General features: G+C 37.1%; 1 protein-coding gene across 3 annotated transcripts in view; it reads right to left on the reverse strand.

Moving 5' to 3' along the window:
• The window catches only part of USP32 (ubiquitin specific peptidase 32), a 201,818-nt gene that overhangs the window by 87,471 nt on the left and 98,848 nt on the right, over window positions 1-15,499 (reverse strand). For all 3 annotated transcript variants that reach the window (XM_075561475.1, XM_075561472.1, XM_075561473.1), the window contains exons 6-7: window positions 3,549-3,680; window positions 717-824 (exon numbers count right to left, since the gene is read on the reverse strand). In XM_075561475.1, coding sequence (XP_075417590.1) covers window positions 717-824; window positions 3,549-3,680 — 240 coding nt within the window. The remainder of the gene's footprint in view (window positions 1-716; window positions 825-3,548; window positions 3,681-15,499) is intronic.

Consider the following 15,499-nt stretch of genomic DNA (forward strand, 5'->3'; position numbering starts at 1 on the left):
TTTAATATACTCCCATAATAGAATAATTATACTACTTAATCAATTGAATAAATTATACAATATTATTAAATGAGGTCAAAATATCAAATACCACTTCTGAAATAGGTAACGTTTGTTAAGAAACATCTGAAAGGCATGAAGATAATAACACTAATAAATATTTTTGAGTTAGGTCCTAATTAAATGGAAATGGTTCCATTTTATCAAATATTGTTTAGATTTAGTATGTAATATACTTATGCTTATTAAATTATGTCACAATAACATTTTAGCTAGGTTAAAAACACCATGTTAGCATTTAAAATTGTCTTTTGATCATAAACTTTATTTTTCCAATAAAATATTAAAGTATGCAAGTGGTAAAAAATGAGTTACATTTCAAATTATGCAAGACACAAAATACCAAAAAAAAAATTTTTTTTTTACGTTTTATTTGGGGTTCATACAACTCTTATCACAATCCATACATACATCAATTGTGTAAAGCACATCTAGCAAAGATCCCAAATTACTCCCTGGTAAAAAGGAATAGATGGTTGATTCCTTAGACGACCTTAGCTAGTAAAATCTAAAAATAAGATACTCTGTGTCAACCTGGCAAAGTTAGGAAAATTCAAGATGTAATCTATAGATCATTTTATATATGTATAATGCTGTATGGTTTTCTTTTTCTCTGCATGGTTTGCAATTTGTGCAACAGGGTTTAACAAACTTACATTTTTGTCTTTCGGCTAGGGGTCCTCTGCAACAGGCAGATAACCCACAGGATATCTCCTTAAAATCTATGTGATTGTCACGATTTTCATCAAAAGCATTAAACAAACCTGTCAGATGAAAAAGAGGCAGCATAAGCCACAGTCAACAAACCTAATATTAACACTGACATGCTTACGTAAGGAAGCATAGCTTCTTCCCACACACTCCTTTCCCTTGTCTCAGGGAGTATGGGTTTCTTTCTCTTTTTTTTTGCATCATAACGGAAATGTTTTATCTTACATTGTCTCATGGCAAAAAACGACTATGTTGTTAAGGGTCTTCTAGTCGGTTTTAACTCATAGTGATCCTATGTATAAACAGAATGAAACACTACCTAGTCCTCACCATCCTTACAACTGTTCTTATACTTGAGACCAATGTTGCAGCCACTGTGTCAATCCATCTGGTCAAGGGCCTTCCTCAATTTTGCTGCTCCTCCACTTTCCGAAGCCTGCCTTTCTCCAGAGACTGGTCTCTCCTGAATAAAATATCCAAAGTATATGAGATGAAGTCTTGCCAACCTTGTCTCTAAGGAACATTCCAACAAGACTTCTTCCAAGACAGACGTTTGGTCATTTTGGCATCCACAGTACTTCAAATATTCTCCACCAACACCATAGTTCAAACACACCGATTTTTCGTTGTTCTTCCTTATTCAATGTCCAAATTTCATATGCATATGAGTCACTTGAAAATACTATGGCTTAGGTCAAGCACACCTAAGCCAAAGTAACTTCTTGCTTTTCAACACTTTAAAGAGGTCTGTCTTGTATAGCAGATTTACTCAAGGCAACCCACCTTCTTATCTCTCAACTGTTGCTTTCATAAGCATTGATTGTGGATCCAAGCAAGATAAAATCCTTGACAACTGCAATCTTGTCTCCACTTATCATATTACCAATTGGTTCAGTTGTGAGGATTTTTGATTTCTTCACATTGAGTTGCATGTAATTCATACTGAAGGCTGCAACCCTTGATCTTCATCAGTAAGTGTTTTATGTCCTCCTCACTTTTAGCAAGCAAAGTGGTGCTATCTGCTTATGCAGGTTGTTCATCCTTCCTCCTATCCTAATGCCACATTCTTCCTCATATAATCCAGCATCTCTGGTTACTTGCTCAGCACACAGACTGAGTGAGTACGGCGAGAGGAATAATCCCTTTCCTGATTTTAAACTATGTATTGTTTTCCTGTCCTGTTTGCACAAGTGCCTTTTGATCCATGTAAAGGTGCCTCATGAAAGCAAGAAAATGTTTTAGAAATCCCATTCTTCTTAAAGCTGTCCATAGTTTGCTATGATCCACAGTCAAATTCCTTGGCATAGTAGATAAAACACAAGTAAATATCTTTCTGATATACTCTGTTTTCAGCCAAGATCCATCTGACATTAGCAATGACAGCCCTTGTTCCACATCCTCTTCTGTATTGGCCTGAACTTATGGCAGTTTCCTGTCAATGCAACTGCTGTTGGATGATCTTCAGCCAAATTTTAGTTGCATATGATTATCAATGATATTGTTCTACAATTTGAGCATACTGTTGAGTCACCTTTCTTTGGAATGGATACAAATATGGATCTCTTCCAGTCAGTTGGCCAAGTCTTCCAAGTTTATTGGCAATAAGAGTGAGGACTTCCAGTGCTGCATCATCTTGTTGAGCCATTTCAAATGGTAGTGCATCAATTCCTGAAAACTTGTATTTGGCTAATGCTCTCAGTGCAGCTTGAACTTCTTCCTTCAGCACCATTGGCTCTTGCTCATATGCTACCTCCCAAAATGGTAGAATGCCAGCCAGTTCTTTTAGATACAGTGACTCTATGCACTCTTTTCATCTTCTTTTGATGCTTCCGGCATCGTTCAATATTTTGCCCCAGAATCTTATGTAAAATAGCCAACAGTAAAGAAATGGAGGGAGTCTAGCTGAGGAAAACTCACTCCCCTGGGCCAATTCTGCCTCAATGCAACCCTATAAGTCAGAGAAGATCTGCCTTTGTGGGTTTTCAAGACTTAACTCTTTACTGGCAGAGAAAGCTTCATCTTTCACTCTCAGAGTAGCCCATGGATTTGAAATGCTGGATAGTATAGTGGTTAGCATCCCAATGCGACTCACTATGCCAACAAGGTTCCTCAATAATGTTCTTTGCTAGTAGTATTTAAAAAGAAAGATGTACTATTAACAGTATGCCACCAAGGCTGAGGAAAAGTAAGGTTATATGTGGAAATCTAAAGCTCTGTCTGTTCAGAGTTTCAACCTCCACTCCAATCCTTGCATCAGCTACTGAAGCACCTTATTGGAGCATAAGTTTATAGCAAATTCATTTTGACAAAACTATTCAGGTACAGAAAACTAAACTGATTACCATAAGGTGGTGGTGGTAGTTGTGTGCTGTTGAGTCAATTCCAATTCACAGTGACCCTAAAGAAGAGTGAGACTCTCCCATAGGGTTTCCTATGCTGTGTTCTTTACAGGAGCTGGGCTCTTTTCTCACAAGTAGTTGGTGGGCATGAATTTGGAAACTTCAGTTAGAACTAAGTGTGCAACCACTGAGCCACCAGGGTTCTTTTAGGTAAGGTTACCCAGGTATAATATAACAGCCTGGAATATAATACAATCTCAGTCCCCATATTACTCACCCCCACCCCCATCTCCCACCATACTACATTATTGGCTAGTAAAAACTTGCAAACCCATACTAGAATTGTACCTTTAAAATGTTAGTGTGTTGATTATATATAAAAGATGAGTTCAGATGTGTTTACCAGTGAACATTTATAAAAAGTGGAAAAATTCCTACCTTCGCTCAGGGATAGACGAATAGGTGGTGAAACCAATGGACCAAATGTATCTAGATCAAATCTCCCAGTCCGGGATTGAGCCTTCAGTAACCAGTAGCGTTTCTCTAGATCAATGATGTCTGATTCCTCCACTGAGAATCAAATAAGATTATAAAACTTCAGTTTTTCTCTGGGAAACTAGTTCATCTTTGTAACTTCCAAGGATATATTTCCATTTCAAAATTCAATTGCTAAAAATAATCATGACTTAAGACAAAACTCTGAGAGACATAACACTTTTTATCTTCCCACACTATGTTATCTGTACTGTATTGGCCATGTACAATCTTTATTTTTTATTTAAAGCTTCTGCATACATCTTCTCTCCCGGGTAAACACATTGTAATGTAGGATCTATGTTTGATTCACCCTGTCAATATAATGATGACTGACTTATACATTCAATACACATTGAGTACATGAAAAAAATATATGGAAAGGATGTTTTAAGTAAGAAAGCCAATAAATGATATTAGAAGGTGTAGTAGGACTCAAAATGATAGGTAATAGGGAATTCTGTATTTAGTTACTAATTTCTCTGGAGGGCAGAAGGAGTTCTAGTGGTACAACAATTAAGCATTTAACTCTTAACAGAAAGTTTAGTGGTTTGAACCTGACCAGTGGCTCCATGGGAAAAAGATTTTGTGATTCGTTCCCAGTACAACTGCTACCTTGGGTTTCTGAGACAGGAATCAACAGCCTCATGTTTTTCGAAATGAGCAACTGATGGATTTAAACTGGTGATCTTCTGGTTAGCAGCCCTAGATATACCTCAGTATGCCACCAGTACTAAAAACCCAGGAATATATACTGGGAAATAAAAGACTCTTGACTCCACGCTGAGGACAGAAAGACTCCAGGGCTACAGAATCAAGAATGTTAACAATGGAGAATGGACAACTTTGGAAAAGGTGCTGTGAAGGAAAAGCCATGGATCAGCAGAAATACACCAAAGAGAAGCTCTACATACCAATGACTGGTCTGTGATCAAATGTGAAACAGCATGTATTCAAAGGTAATCTGTACCTTTGCAGGGTATTTTTTTATTTGGGTGGGAGGACCCCCCAACAAAATAATTTTGACACATCCATATCAATGTGTACATTTATGCTGCATTCATACAGCAAGTACGAGTCGTGAAAAGTGGCAGAAAAGAAAACATCACACCGACTTCCGTACACTTTAAGAAAAATTACACTCCTTTTGCTTACCCTTAGAAGCTCTCAACATTCAAAGGTAAAAATTTACTAAAACATGAAGTGAATCCTATTGAAAGCAAAAAATTAAAAATAAAATTTTAACGCCTATATTGGCAATGTAAAATTTTACATGTATTATTATAAATACAAAGATGCAGGTATGGATTTTTTTTGGAAGTATGGATTCTTAAAGAGGCATGGGACTTATTCTATAGAAGAAAGGTTCATGAGAAAAACATTTGACATAGCTGAAAACAAACAAAAACCTGGGTTAAGTACAAAGATTCCAACTTGACCCGATTTTACTTAGAATACCACCTGCCTGAAAAGTTTGTGGCTTAGACATTCCTAGAACAATTTTTCCATCACTTCTCTGTCAGTTTGCCAGACTGTGGTGGCTTGTCTGTTGCTGTGATGCTGGAGGTTTTTTTTAACTGGTGTTTTAAATACCAACAGGGTCACCCATGGTAGCAGATTTTAACACGATTTTTAAAAACAAACTAACAAACACCTGCCCACTGAAAACTTAATGAATCCCAGTGACACACAGTGGATTAGTACAATGGCTGTAACCTTGGGCTCAAAACACAGTAATGATAGTGAGGATGGTAAAGGATAAGGCAGTTTAATCTGAATTGAAACCCACCCGTTGACTTAGCAACAGCAACAAAACAGTCTCAGTGAGCCATAATACCTATGAAGAGAGTTGCTATAAACAATAACAAAATGACCCAAATTTTTGGTATCTAAAAGAAACGAAATATTTACTAATTATGACTAGGAATTATTAGAAATAACCAAGTAATCTACCTATAATCCCCTTCCAGGGGGATGGACAACTGGAAAGTGGATGAACGGAGACATCAGTCAGTGTAAGACATGAAAAAAATATCTATAAATTATCAAGGGTTCATGAGGGAGGGAGGGTGGGGATGGGGATGGGAGAGGAAAATTAGGAGCTGATACCAAGGGCTCAAGTAGAAAGAAAATGTTTTGAGAATGATGATGGCAACAAATGTACAAATGAGCTCGACACAATGGATGGATGGATGGATTGTGATAAGAGTTGTAAGAGCCCCTAATAAAATTATCATAAATAAATAAATAGCCAAGTAATAAAATACATTTTAAGAGGTGAAAACACATACACATATATATATACCATAAATTTAAAAGAGCAGGAAATTAGCTTTCATATTGTCTTTATTAAGCTTCTGCCTTAATTATCTATCTTAACCTTGGAAGGAGCAAGAGACAGTAAGCCCGTTAATGTATTAGTATTTAGTGCAACCACTACACCAAACATCTTTTCTCCATATTACAGACCACAGTTCCTCAATCTTAATGCTATAGACATTTTGGATTGAGTAACTCTTTTTATGGTGGGGCAAAGTCTGCGTAGTGCAGAATGCTTAGTAGCATCCCTGGTCTCTATCCACTAGATGTCAGTGGTAGTCTCCAAGCAGTGACAACCAAAAAATTGTCTCCAGACCTTGTCAAGTGTCCACTGGGAGAGTCGTTTTCACGGGCACATTTACAAACAATTCCTGGCAAGTGATTTGTAGGTTATTTTTACAGCGCCTATATATCCATTTGTATAGAATAGAATATAAATTAGCATTAGAAAATAAACTTTCCAAGGTATCAAAAGCTTGGTATTATGCTGAAATCTTTATCTGTTTTATCCATTTAAACCATATCACTATGAAAACAACTGAGACTTAATTCTAAAAGTCTGCGTGCTATTATTGGAAAAAGCAAACATTTTTCAGTAAACCATTAACAAAAGTACACCATTGATTAAAAAGCAAGACAATAAAATCTTAACAAAAGAAAAATTATTAACAAGAAAGATTTTTAGGCTTATACTATTTTCATTTCTAATGTAATTACGCAAGCAGTACTTGTATTAAAGATCTTGATAAACTCATATATAACTGACATATTTAAAAGTAACCTTTTATGTAAGACATTTTAAACATGTCTTTCACAATTATCCAAATAAGAGAAAAAAGTTAATACGTATTTAAAATGCTACTTTAATTCTAAATAGAAAGGAACCTAATCATGGGTAGTGAAAATTATTAAATCATTCCTAGAGCTTTTCATATGCTTTCCTGTACTTATAATTCTTTTATGTATTAACCTTAATTTACAGGTAACTTTATTACTAAATATCTAGAAGACATATAAAAGAGATCTATATCACAACTAATATTAATACCCCAAAACAACCAATAACATAATTTTTATTTTTTCCAGTCTTTTGGAATCTAGTATTAAAAATAAATTTACGTGTATATTCATTACATCAGAACTGTACTGCATGGAAAATATTGAAAATGTAGGTAACAAAAAAGAAAACACATAATTGTATGTTTTCATACTTGTTTAAGTATAATGACAGCATTGCTTATATTTAATTGAATATGATCTGGGTTGTTTCAACACTGACTCACTCTTATCTCTGAGCCACAGCATGATGCCTCCAAATGTTAGATCACAGTTCTAAATAACAGGTTAAATTAACTTCCTAAAATTTGCAACAAAATTATCAAAGACTATGATACTGAAGATGAAACTTTCATATATGAGTGCACACTATGCCATATGTATTTTCTTTTTTAACCAAATGACTCTTACACTACACCTCCCACTGAGTCGACATTTATGAAAGGCCCTATTACTTTGGAATTGATATTAATTTTTAAAGCTATGCAAAACTTCTACTTAAGCATGTTGCTTTCAAAACTGAATTATGTACTTAAGTCTACGGTACTACAGAGAGTATTCCTATATCTTAGTCCTATGAAAGATATCTGTCTGCTCCAGTTAGCATGTTTTTTAAAGGATAGAAGGAAAAGAGGAGAGAAAGAACCTCTTCTATTCCTTTACAGCAGGGGTGTCAAACTCAATTAAAATGCGGGCCATTTGGTGCAACAGGCAAGATTCACGCGGCCACATCACATTTACAAACTTTGTTAATATTTTGAAGTGAGGATTCAGGAATAGGGATAGGATAATTAAAACACTATATAATTCCTTTTATTTTAAACATTTATTTTATTTAATGTATTTATAAAATTAAAATTATTTTTTTACTCGAAACTTGCCAGTGCTTTCCTACTAGTTTTCACTTACCTTTTTATGTTGTGACCAGAAAATATAACAAAGTAACTAATAAAAAACACAAAATGTAGGACAGCTGACAAAAGTGATGCACAATTGTAATGGCTTCCCTCTAAAAATGTTAACTAGAGCTGCCGCTAGGTATGATTCATAACAGCACAATCTAGAGTGCTCTTTTTAAACTTTGACCCTTGGGATCTGTTTACATCATGTGACACTAAGAGTGGTAGACATAACACTTCCAAACATCACTGGAACTGAGTCAGCGCTTTTATACACGTCCACAGGCCCCAAGGAAAAGCACAGGGCCACGTGTAGACTCGTCTTCGGTAGTTAAAGGGCTAACGAGGGAATTGTGTGTAGGTATTGCCTCCTTTTTCCCTAAGCGCTGTTTTCTTCATAACAATTTTTCTATTTCATTTTATTTCAGAACATCATGAGCCACAAAAAATTACCTCGGAAGCACTAGCTTTCTCAAATTCTAAACTAACCCAAATAGGAGCATAATATATATAAAAATATCTAACCCGGAAACAAATGCACAGAAAGCATGTTCTTAGTTACATATTACTGTACTTTGAGCACATAATAGGTGCTCCGTGAGTACTTATTAATTGGAGTTTAGATAACACAGTAAATAAGAACACACAGAAAAGCCTGCTAATCACCTGCCATTTTGTTTTTAATGTTGAGAACTAACTAAATTATTAATCTCCTTAAAAATACAACATCTCTGCAGGAGCAGAAATGTGGAAACATTTGGAGCATAAGTGGAAGAAAAATCATCAGTTGGTCACGGTCATCAGTTGAACCGTCTTTGGAGCTGAGCGATCTATGTATTCTTTTTCTGGAGATGGACGGCAAATACCTTAACAGAACATTTGTCAAAAGCAAAATGAAATAAATTATCTACACTCTTATTATTACTACCCAGAATTTAATAATACAAAATTGAGTAGTTAATAAACATTATTACATGAACGGGTAGCTGAAATCCTGAGGAAAGGATATAGCAATTAACCTCATTTTTACTTAAAGAATTTAGAGGTAATTATTTCAGTAACTATTTCTATTTGCAAGTTTTAAACCAATACCAAAAAATCACTACTCTACAAGGGAAACAGAATTGAATTTATAACCTACCTGCAGGTGTAATTTTTTCAGGTTCACAACAGTAGCACACCATATTCCTGACATTCTAAACAGTTCGTGGTCTGTAATTTGCGCCATCCTAAGCAAATCCCACATCAGAGGCTTCAGCTACACAAATGGCCCTTTAACACCAAAGCTGGCACCTCATCAAAAAGCCAGGCACAATATATTTACACACACACACACAAATTATTTTAAGGAAACAGCTAGCCTCAAAAGCAATGACCTTCTGAAATCTACTTAAAATGGCCGTAAGCCTTACATTATTACTACCACATAAGAGGATAATGAAGGTGAGACATGGAGATTTACTAGGCGGTTTATGTTCTAAGACTCAATGAAGTAAGTTTTCCCCACTTACTGAAAGAAGGCCTTAACATTACACAGTGTGACAAGGGAAAAAAATAATAGTGATATTTTTAGTTGTGAAATAAATGCTAATACATACAGGGGATATATAAATCTCAACTTAGATAGGAAAAGAGAAATAAGAAAAATGAGACATATAGCCCTAAAAGTTTACCCACATTAATTATCTTAGGATCTAGAGAGTAGAATACTCACATCACTAAGCACCCTTATCCTTTTCTTTTAATCATTTTATTGGGGGCTCATATAACTCCTATCACAATCCAGACATACACCAATTGTGAAAAGCACATTTGTACATTCACTGCCCTCATCATTCTCAAAACATTTGCTCTCCACTTAAGCCCCTGGCATCAGCTACTCATTTTGCCCCTCCCTCCCCGCGCCCCTCCTTGATAAATTATAAATTATTATTTTGTCATATCTTATACTATCAGATGTCTCCCCTCACCCACATTTCTGTTGTCCATCCCCCAGGGAGGAGGTTATAGGTATTTCCTTGTAATTGGTTCTCCCTTTCTACCCCACTCTCCACATATCACCACTGGTCCTAAAGGGATCATCTGCCCTGGATTCCCTGTTTCCAGTTCCTATCTGTACCAGTGTACATCCTCTGATTCAGCCATATTTGTAAGGTAGAACTGGGATCATGATCGTGTGGGAGGAGGAAGCATTTAGGAACTAGAGGAAACTTGTATGTTTCATCATTGCTACATGGCACCCTGACTGGCTTGTCTCTTCCCCGCAACCCTTCCACAAAGGGATGTCCAACTGCCTACAGACAGGCTTTGGGTCTCCACTCTGCACTCCTCCTCATTCACAATGATATAATTTTTTTTGTTCTGGTAATGCCTGATACCTGATACCTTCGACACCTCGTGATCACACAGGTTGGTATGCTTCTTACATGTGGCCTGTGTTGCTTCTGAGCTAGATGGATGCTTGTTTACCTTCAAACCTTTAAGACCCCAGACTATATCTTTTGATAGCCGGGCACCATCAGCTTTCTTCACCCCATTTGCTTATGCACCCATTTGTCTTCAGTGATTGTATTGGGGAGGTGAGCACACAGTAATATGAATTTTTGTTCTTCGATGCCTGATAACTGATCCGTTCAGCACCTCGTGATCATGCAGACTGGTGTGCTTCTTCCAAAAACTATGAAAACCTTTCTTTAATTTATTCAAAACCATACAAGGGAGCCTCAAAAAATGTTCACTAACTTTTTGAAGCCTTCCCTCAGCCCATATTTACAAGAAATAGGCACATAGGCACGCAATTTTATTTCCAAAAAATATAGCTGAATTCTCTAAAATATAATCAAACTTTAAGAAAAATATTTCTCAATAACAGTTCTTTCATAAGATTTTAAAACTTAAAAAAAAAAAAGATTTTCAAACCTGACGTCATGGGTTTGGCTGCTAACATTGAAACCACCAGCTGTTGGGTGGAGAAAGATGAAACTTCAGAAGCCCACAGGGGCAGTTCTACTCTGTCCTACAGGCTTGCTATAGGTCAGAATCGACTCAATGGCAGTGAGAAATCCTACTTCACTGTTGGTAAATGGCAGTCATTTCATAATCAAAATAAATTAATTAATTTTGATTGTCATTTCACAATAAAAAATTAAAAGATGAGTAAAAATTATTTGTTATGTTTCCTAAGGAGAAAAACATAATAGAAAAAGTGAATCTGCAAGACTTAAGTATGTCTGAAGAAGATGGCTCACCACAACCACTACTACATGATTAACCCTATCACCTGCAATTATGAACTACTCATGAAAAGTCAATGAACAAAATCACTGTGTCTAAATCCCAAAATAAGCAAGTGTTTAGGTTTTACCACCTCTAAGTTATCTGATTTTAGAAAAACTTTTCGGACTCAGTTTCCTTATAAGTGCTTAATCTGTATGCAGTAAATTGAAACCTTTCACAGGGCAAAGTTTTTGTTGTTGTTTTAAAAGTATACTCATTACAGTAAAAAAAAAATCACAATGTTGTTAAAATTGAATAATAATACTATCTGCGTGAGGTTGAACTAAAATTTTAACTACAGATGTAATTACCATATGTACTTGAGTATGGTCCACCCAATTATCAGCTGAGGCACCTAATTTTACCACAAAAACTGCAATAAAAATGTGCTGAAAAACTCGGCATAAACATAATGGCATGAAGCAGGGAACCAGTAGAGAGGTCTGAGGGCCTGACTGGAATCCCAACTATGTGGACAGCTGCCCCCCACCCCCCAGAAGAATGTACTTCAGAGGACAGCACTGAAGCTACAGATCAGGGAGAGGGGCACGTCTGATCAGAGCACACAGGAGCAAATGAAGGGGGAGAAACAGAGAGTGGAGCACATCCTGGCCCACCAAGCCTTGAGGACAATATCCCTGCCCAGAGCAGCCAATGCACAGAGAGGACCATATGGCCGACCCCACTATGAGACACGACATCCCTCACTGACCAATTGTCCTACAGGAAACAACACTGGAGACACAGTATGAATATTGGGCCCGATCTGACCCCACCACACCAAGGCAAAACACTAAGAGCATGCAACAGAACAGCAAGGGGAGCAGAGCAAGGAATTCCAGAGGGAATAACAAAAATATACTTTAGGGCCAGGGCGAGGCAACCCATCAGACTCGATTGGAAAACACTCCTAAAGGTCAATAAACAGACTTTGAACTATTTACAGGCTTTTCTTTTCTTGTCATTGTTTTTTTTGTTGTTGTTTTCTTTTATTGCTTTGTTTTTCCATCTTGTTTTTTGTGCATATTATTATCTCTGCGGTCTATCCAGATAAGATAGGTGGGATAAGCAATCTGGAGGAGAAAACAATGGGACTAACTGTTAGGTGGGAACATAGGAAAGGAAAAAGCAGGGTGTTAACAAGCCCAGGGACAGGGAACAAGTGATCCAAAATGAGTGGCGAGGAGGGTGTAGAGCTTGATCAAGGGCAATGTAACCAAGATAAATTACTGAAACCCAAATGAAGGTGTTAGGCAGATAGGCAGGGATGGGATGTCCATTGACGCATGCCCAGGAGAGCCAGCATAGGACAAAGACCTGGGTTTTCCCGCCCGGTGGGCACGGATGGGCGTTAAACCTGGATCAGCCCACCTGGGCCAGGTGATTGCAATTCAGCCAATAGGATCGGCCTGGGGCCGTTCACCACGCCTCCCCTGGGGAATCCTTGAAAAGGCAGGAGCTAGGGGGGCGGGGGTTGGAGATGGAGAGAAACGAGAGGAACTGGGGAGAGAACTTGAGAAAGAACTTGAGACGGGTCTTTATCGGAGGAAAACTTGGGAGAGAGATCTTTGCGTGACCCCCAGCAGTCTTTGCCAGGCTGCATGGTCGAAAGGAATCCTATGGGTGCCGCGTAAAACCTGAAGCTTCTTGTAACTCTCATTAAATTCACTTGGATCACGAGCCAGGCTTCGGCGTGAATTCTTTCTCGTGTGGTGCCAAAGATCGAGGTTTGACTCTAGCCCGGAGAGAGAGATCTTACAAAGGCTGAACAGAACAATGGGACAAGAGAAAGTTAAAGGAAATAGAGGAAAGAATTAGGAGCCCAAGGCATATATAGAGGTCTAATACAGGCATGTACATATGTAAATATATTTATATATGATGAGGGGAAATAGATCTATGTGTATATATTTACAGATTTAGTATTAAGGTAGCAGGATGGACATTGAGTCTCCACTCAAGTACTCCCTCAATGCAAGAACACTTTGTTCTATTAAACTGGCATTCCATGATGCTCACCTTCCTGACAAGATTGCTGAAGACAAAGCGGGTGCATAGCAAATATGGTGAAGAAAGCAGACGGTGCCTGGCTATCAAAAGATAGGCTTGAAGATAAAGAAGCAGCCATCTAGCTCAGAAGCAACAAAGCCCACATGGAAGAAGCACACCAGCCTGTGTGATCACGAGGTGTCGATGGGATCAGGAATCAGGCATCAAAGAACAAAAATCATATCATTGTGAATGAGGGGAAGTGTGGAGTAGGGACCCAAAGCCCATCTGTAGGCAATTGGACATCCCCTCAAGGAAGGGTTGCGGGGAGTAGACAAACCAGTCAGAGTGCAGTGCAGCAAATACAACCTTCCTCTAGTTTTTAAATGCTTCCTTCCCCCAATCATGATCCCAATTCTACATTAAAAATCTGGCTAGACCAGAGGATGTACACTGGTACAGATAGGAACTGGAAACACAGGGAATCCAGAGCGGATGAACTCCTTAAGGACCAGTGGTGAGAATGGTGATACTTGAAGGGTGGAGGGAAGGTGAGGTAGAAAGGGGGAACCTATCACAGGGATCTACATATAATCTCCTCCCTGGGGGATGGACAACAAAAGAGTGGGTGAAGGGAGACCTTGGACAGTGTAATGTATGACAAAATAATAACAAATTATCAAGGGTTTGGGAGGGATGGGGAAAATGAGAAGCTGATACGAAGGGCAAAAGGCGAAAGAAAATGTTTTGAGAATGATCATGGCAACAAATGTACAAATGTGCTTTTCACAATGGATGGATGTTTGGATTATGTTAAAAGTTGTACGAGGCCCCAATAAAATGATTTTAAAAAACTCGGCTTATACTCAAGTATATACGTACGGTATGAACAAGACAACTTAGAGTCAAGTAGAAATAAAAACATGTTATTTTAATCCAGGGTAAAAAATATACTGAAGGAAAAAAAATACATACTGAAGAGATGGGCATAGGTTTTGCTGGGAATACACATGAGGTTAGATCCTGCTGTCTATTTATTTAAAGAGGAACATGGAGAGTATCTGAGTTTGTTGATGAGAAGGATCTTTAAAAGAGAGGCAAAGTAGTATATACAAATGTCTGGAGACAAGAAAGGTAGCAATTCTATAGAAGAGGGGGGAGGGGAAAAGCTATGTGCTACTCCATTTCAAAAAAAAGGAAAAAGATACCTGAGAAAATAATTTGTATCATGGGTAAAAGAGAAAACAGGAACAAGCTTAACTTTCTAGTGATTTTACGAAAAGTATGTTAAAGATGACTGTTCCCTCTAGAACTATTAGACAGTAAAGTTACAATGTACATATTTCAAAGAAGCCTTCAGATTGGAGCAGAGAGCTTTTGGGCTATCCTTGGCTAAAATGATTCATGTGCAGTAACTGAGAAGAGGCACACTGATTTAAATCTGTGAAAAGTTGCTTATAACGAACTGCATTGTGAGCTCAGTCTGTTGCTCCAAATTATAACACAATTTGGTACAAATTATCTATGGCTAAAACAGACCTTCCAGGAAAAAGTAAAAAAGAGTTAAATTTGGTCTTTGGAAGTAGAATCGCCTCCCAGACATCTTTCTTTACCTCTTTCTCTCTCTGACACACAGTAATAAACACCTGTCCCAACTTATTTCAAATATGTTTGTGATCTCTATATTTGGTCTATGAATACTGAACCAAAAGTGCATTATCATAAACATATTCTATCCTCCTCTTTCTGTATCATTAAGAACTGTTTATATCTAACAAAAATTGTAGAAATAAAAATTTAGGTATTTACTAGCAAATCAGTATATTAAAAATTTAACAGTCTTGATAAAAATTTGGTTAATATCTACTAAAGCACAAAAACTTGATCTCTGGGCTAAAATAATAATTCAATTTCTTCAATTTAAATAAGTGGTAAATTTAAATAATGGCTTGGATCTACAGTTCTAGAAGATATACTCACCATGACAAAATATAAATTCTTGTATAAATCAAAAGAGGTTAATTATTCTACTTCTGTATCGAATACAAATGGCCCCCTAGCCTTCATTTGTGATTTACATAAAAGAACAAAATTTGATTAAATATGGCAGTGCATTCAACTTACAGTGACTTCAAATTTTACTTTATAATTGTGTGTGAAAAAAGTAATTAAAGGCATCTGCACTCTAACATAAATGTTATTTACAAGTGAAAAATTGTAATCCTTTTTTGTTTCCTAGATACCTTGGCTCATTACACAAATTTAAGTGGAGTCACTGATGCTTTCAAACAATAAATATTTTGTCTACTTCTAAAT

The sequence above is a fragment of the Tenrec ecaudatus genome, chromosome 10, assembly GCF_050624435.1.
Source record: "Tenrec ecaudatus isolate mTenEca1 chromosome 10, mTenEca1.hap1, whole genome shotgun sequence".
Lineage (NCBI taxonomy): Eukaryota > Metazoa > Chordata > Mammalia > Afrosoricida > Tenrecidae > Tenrec > Tenrec ecaudatus.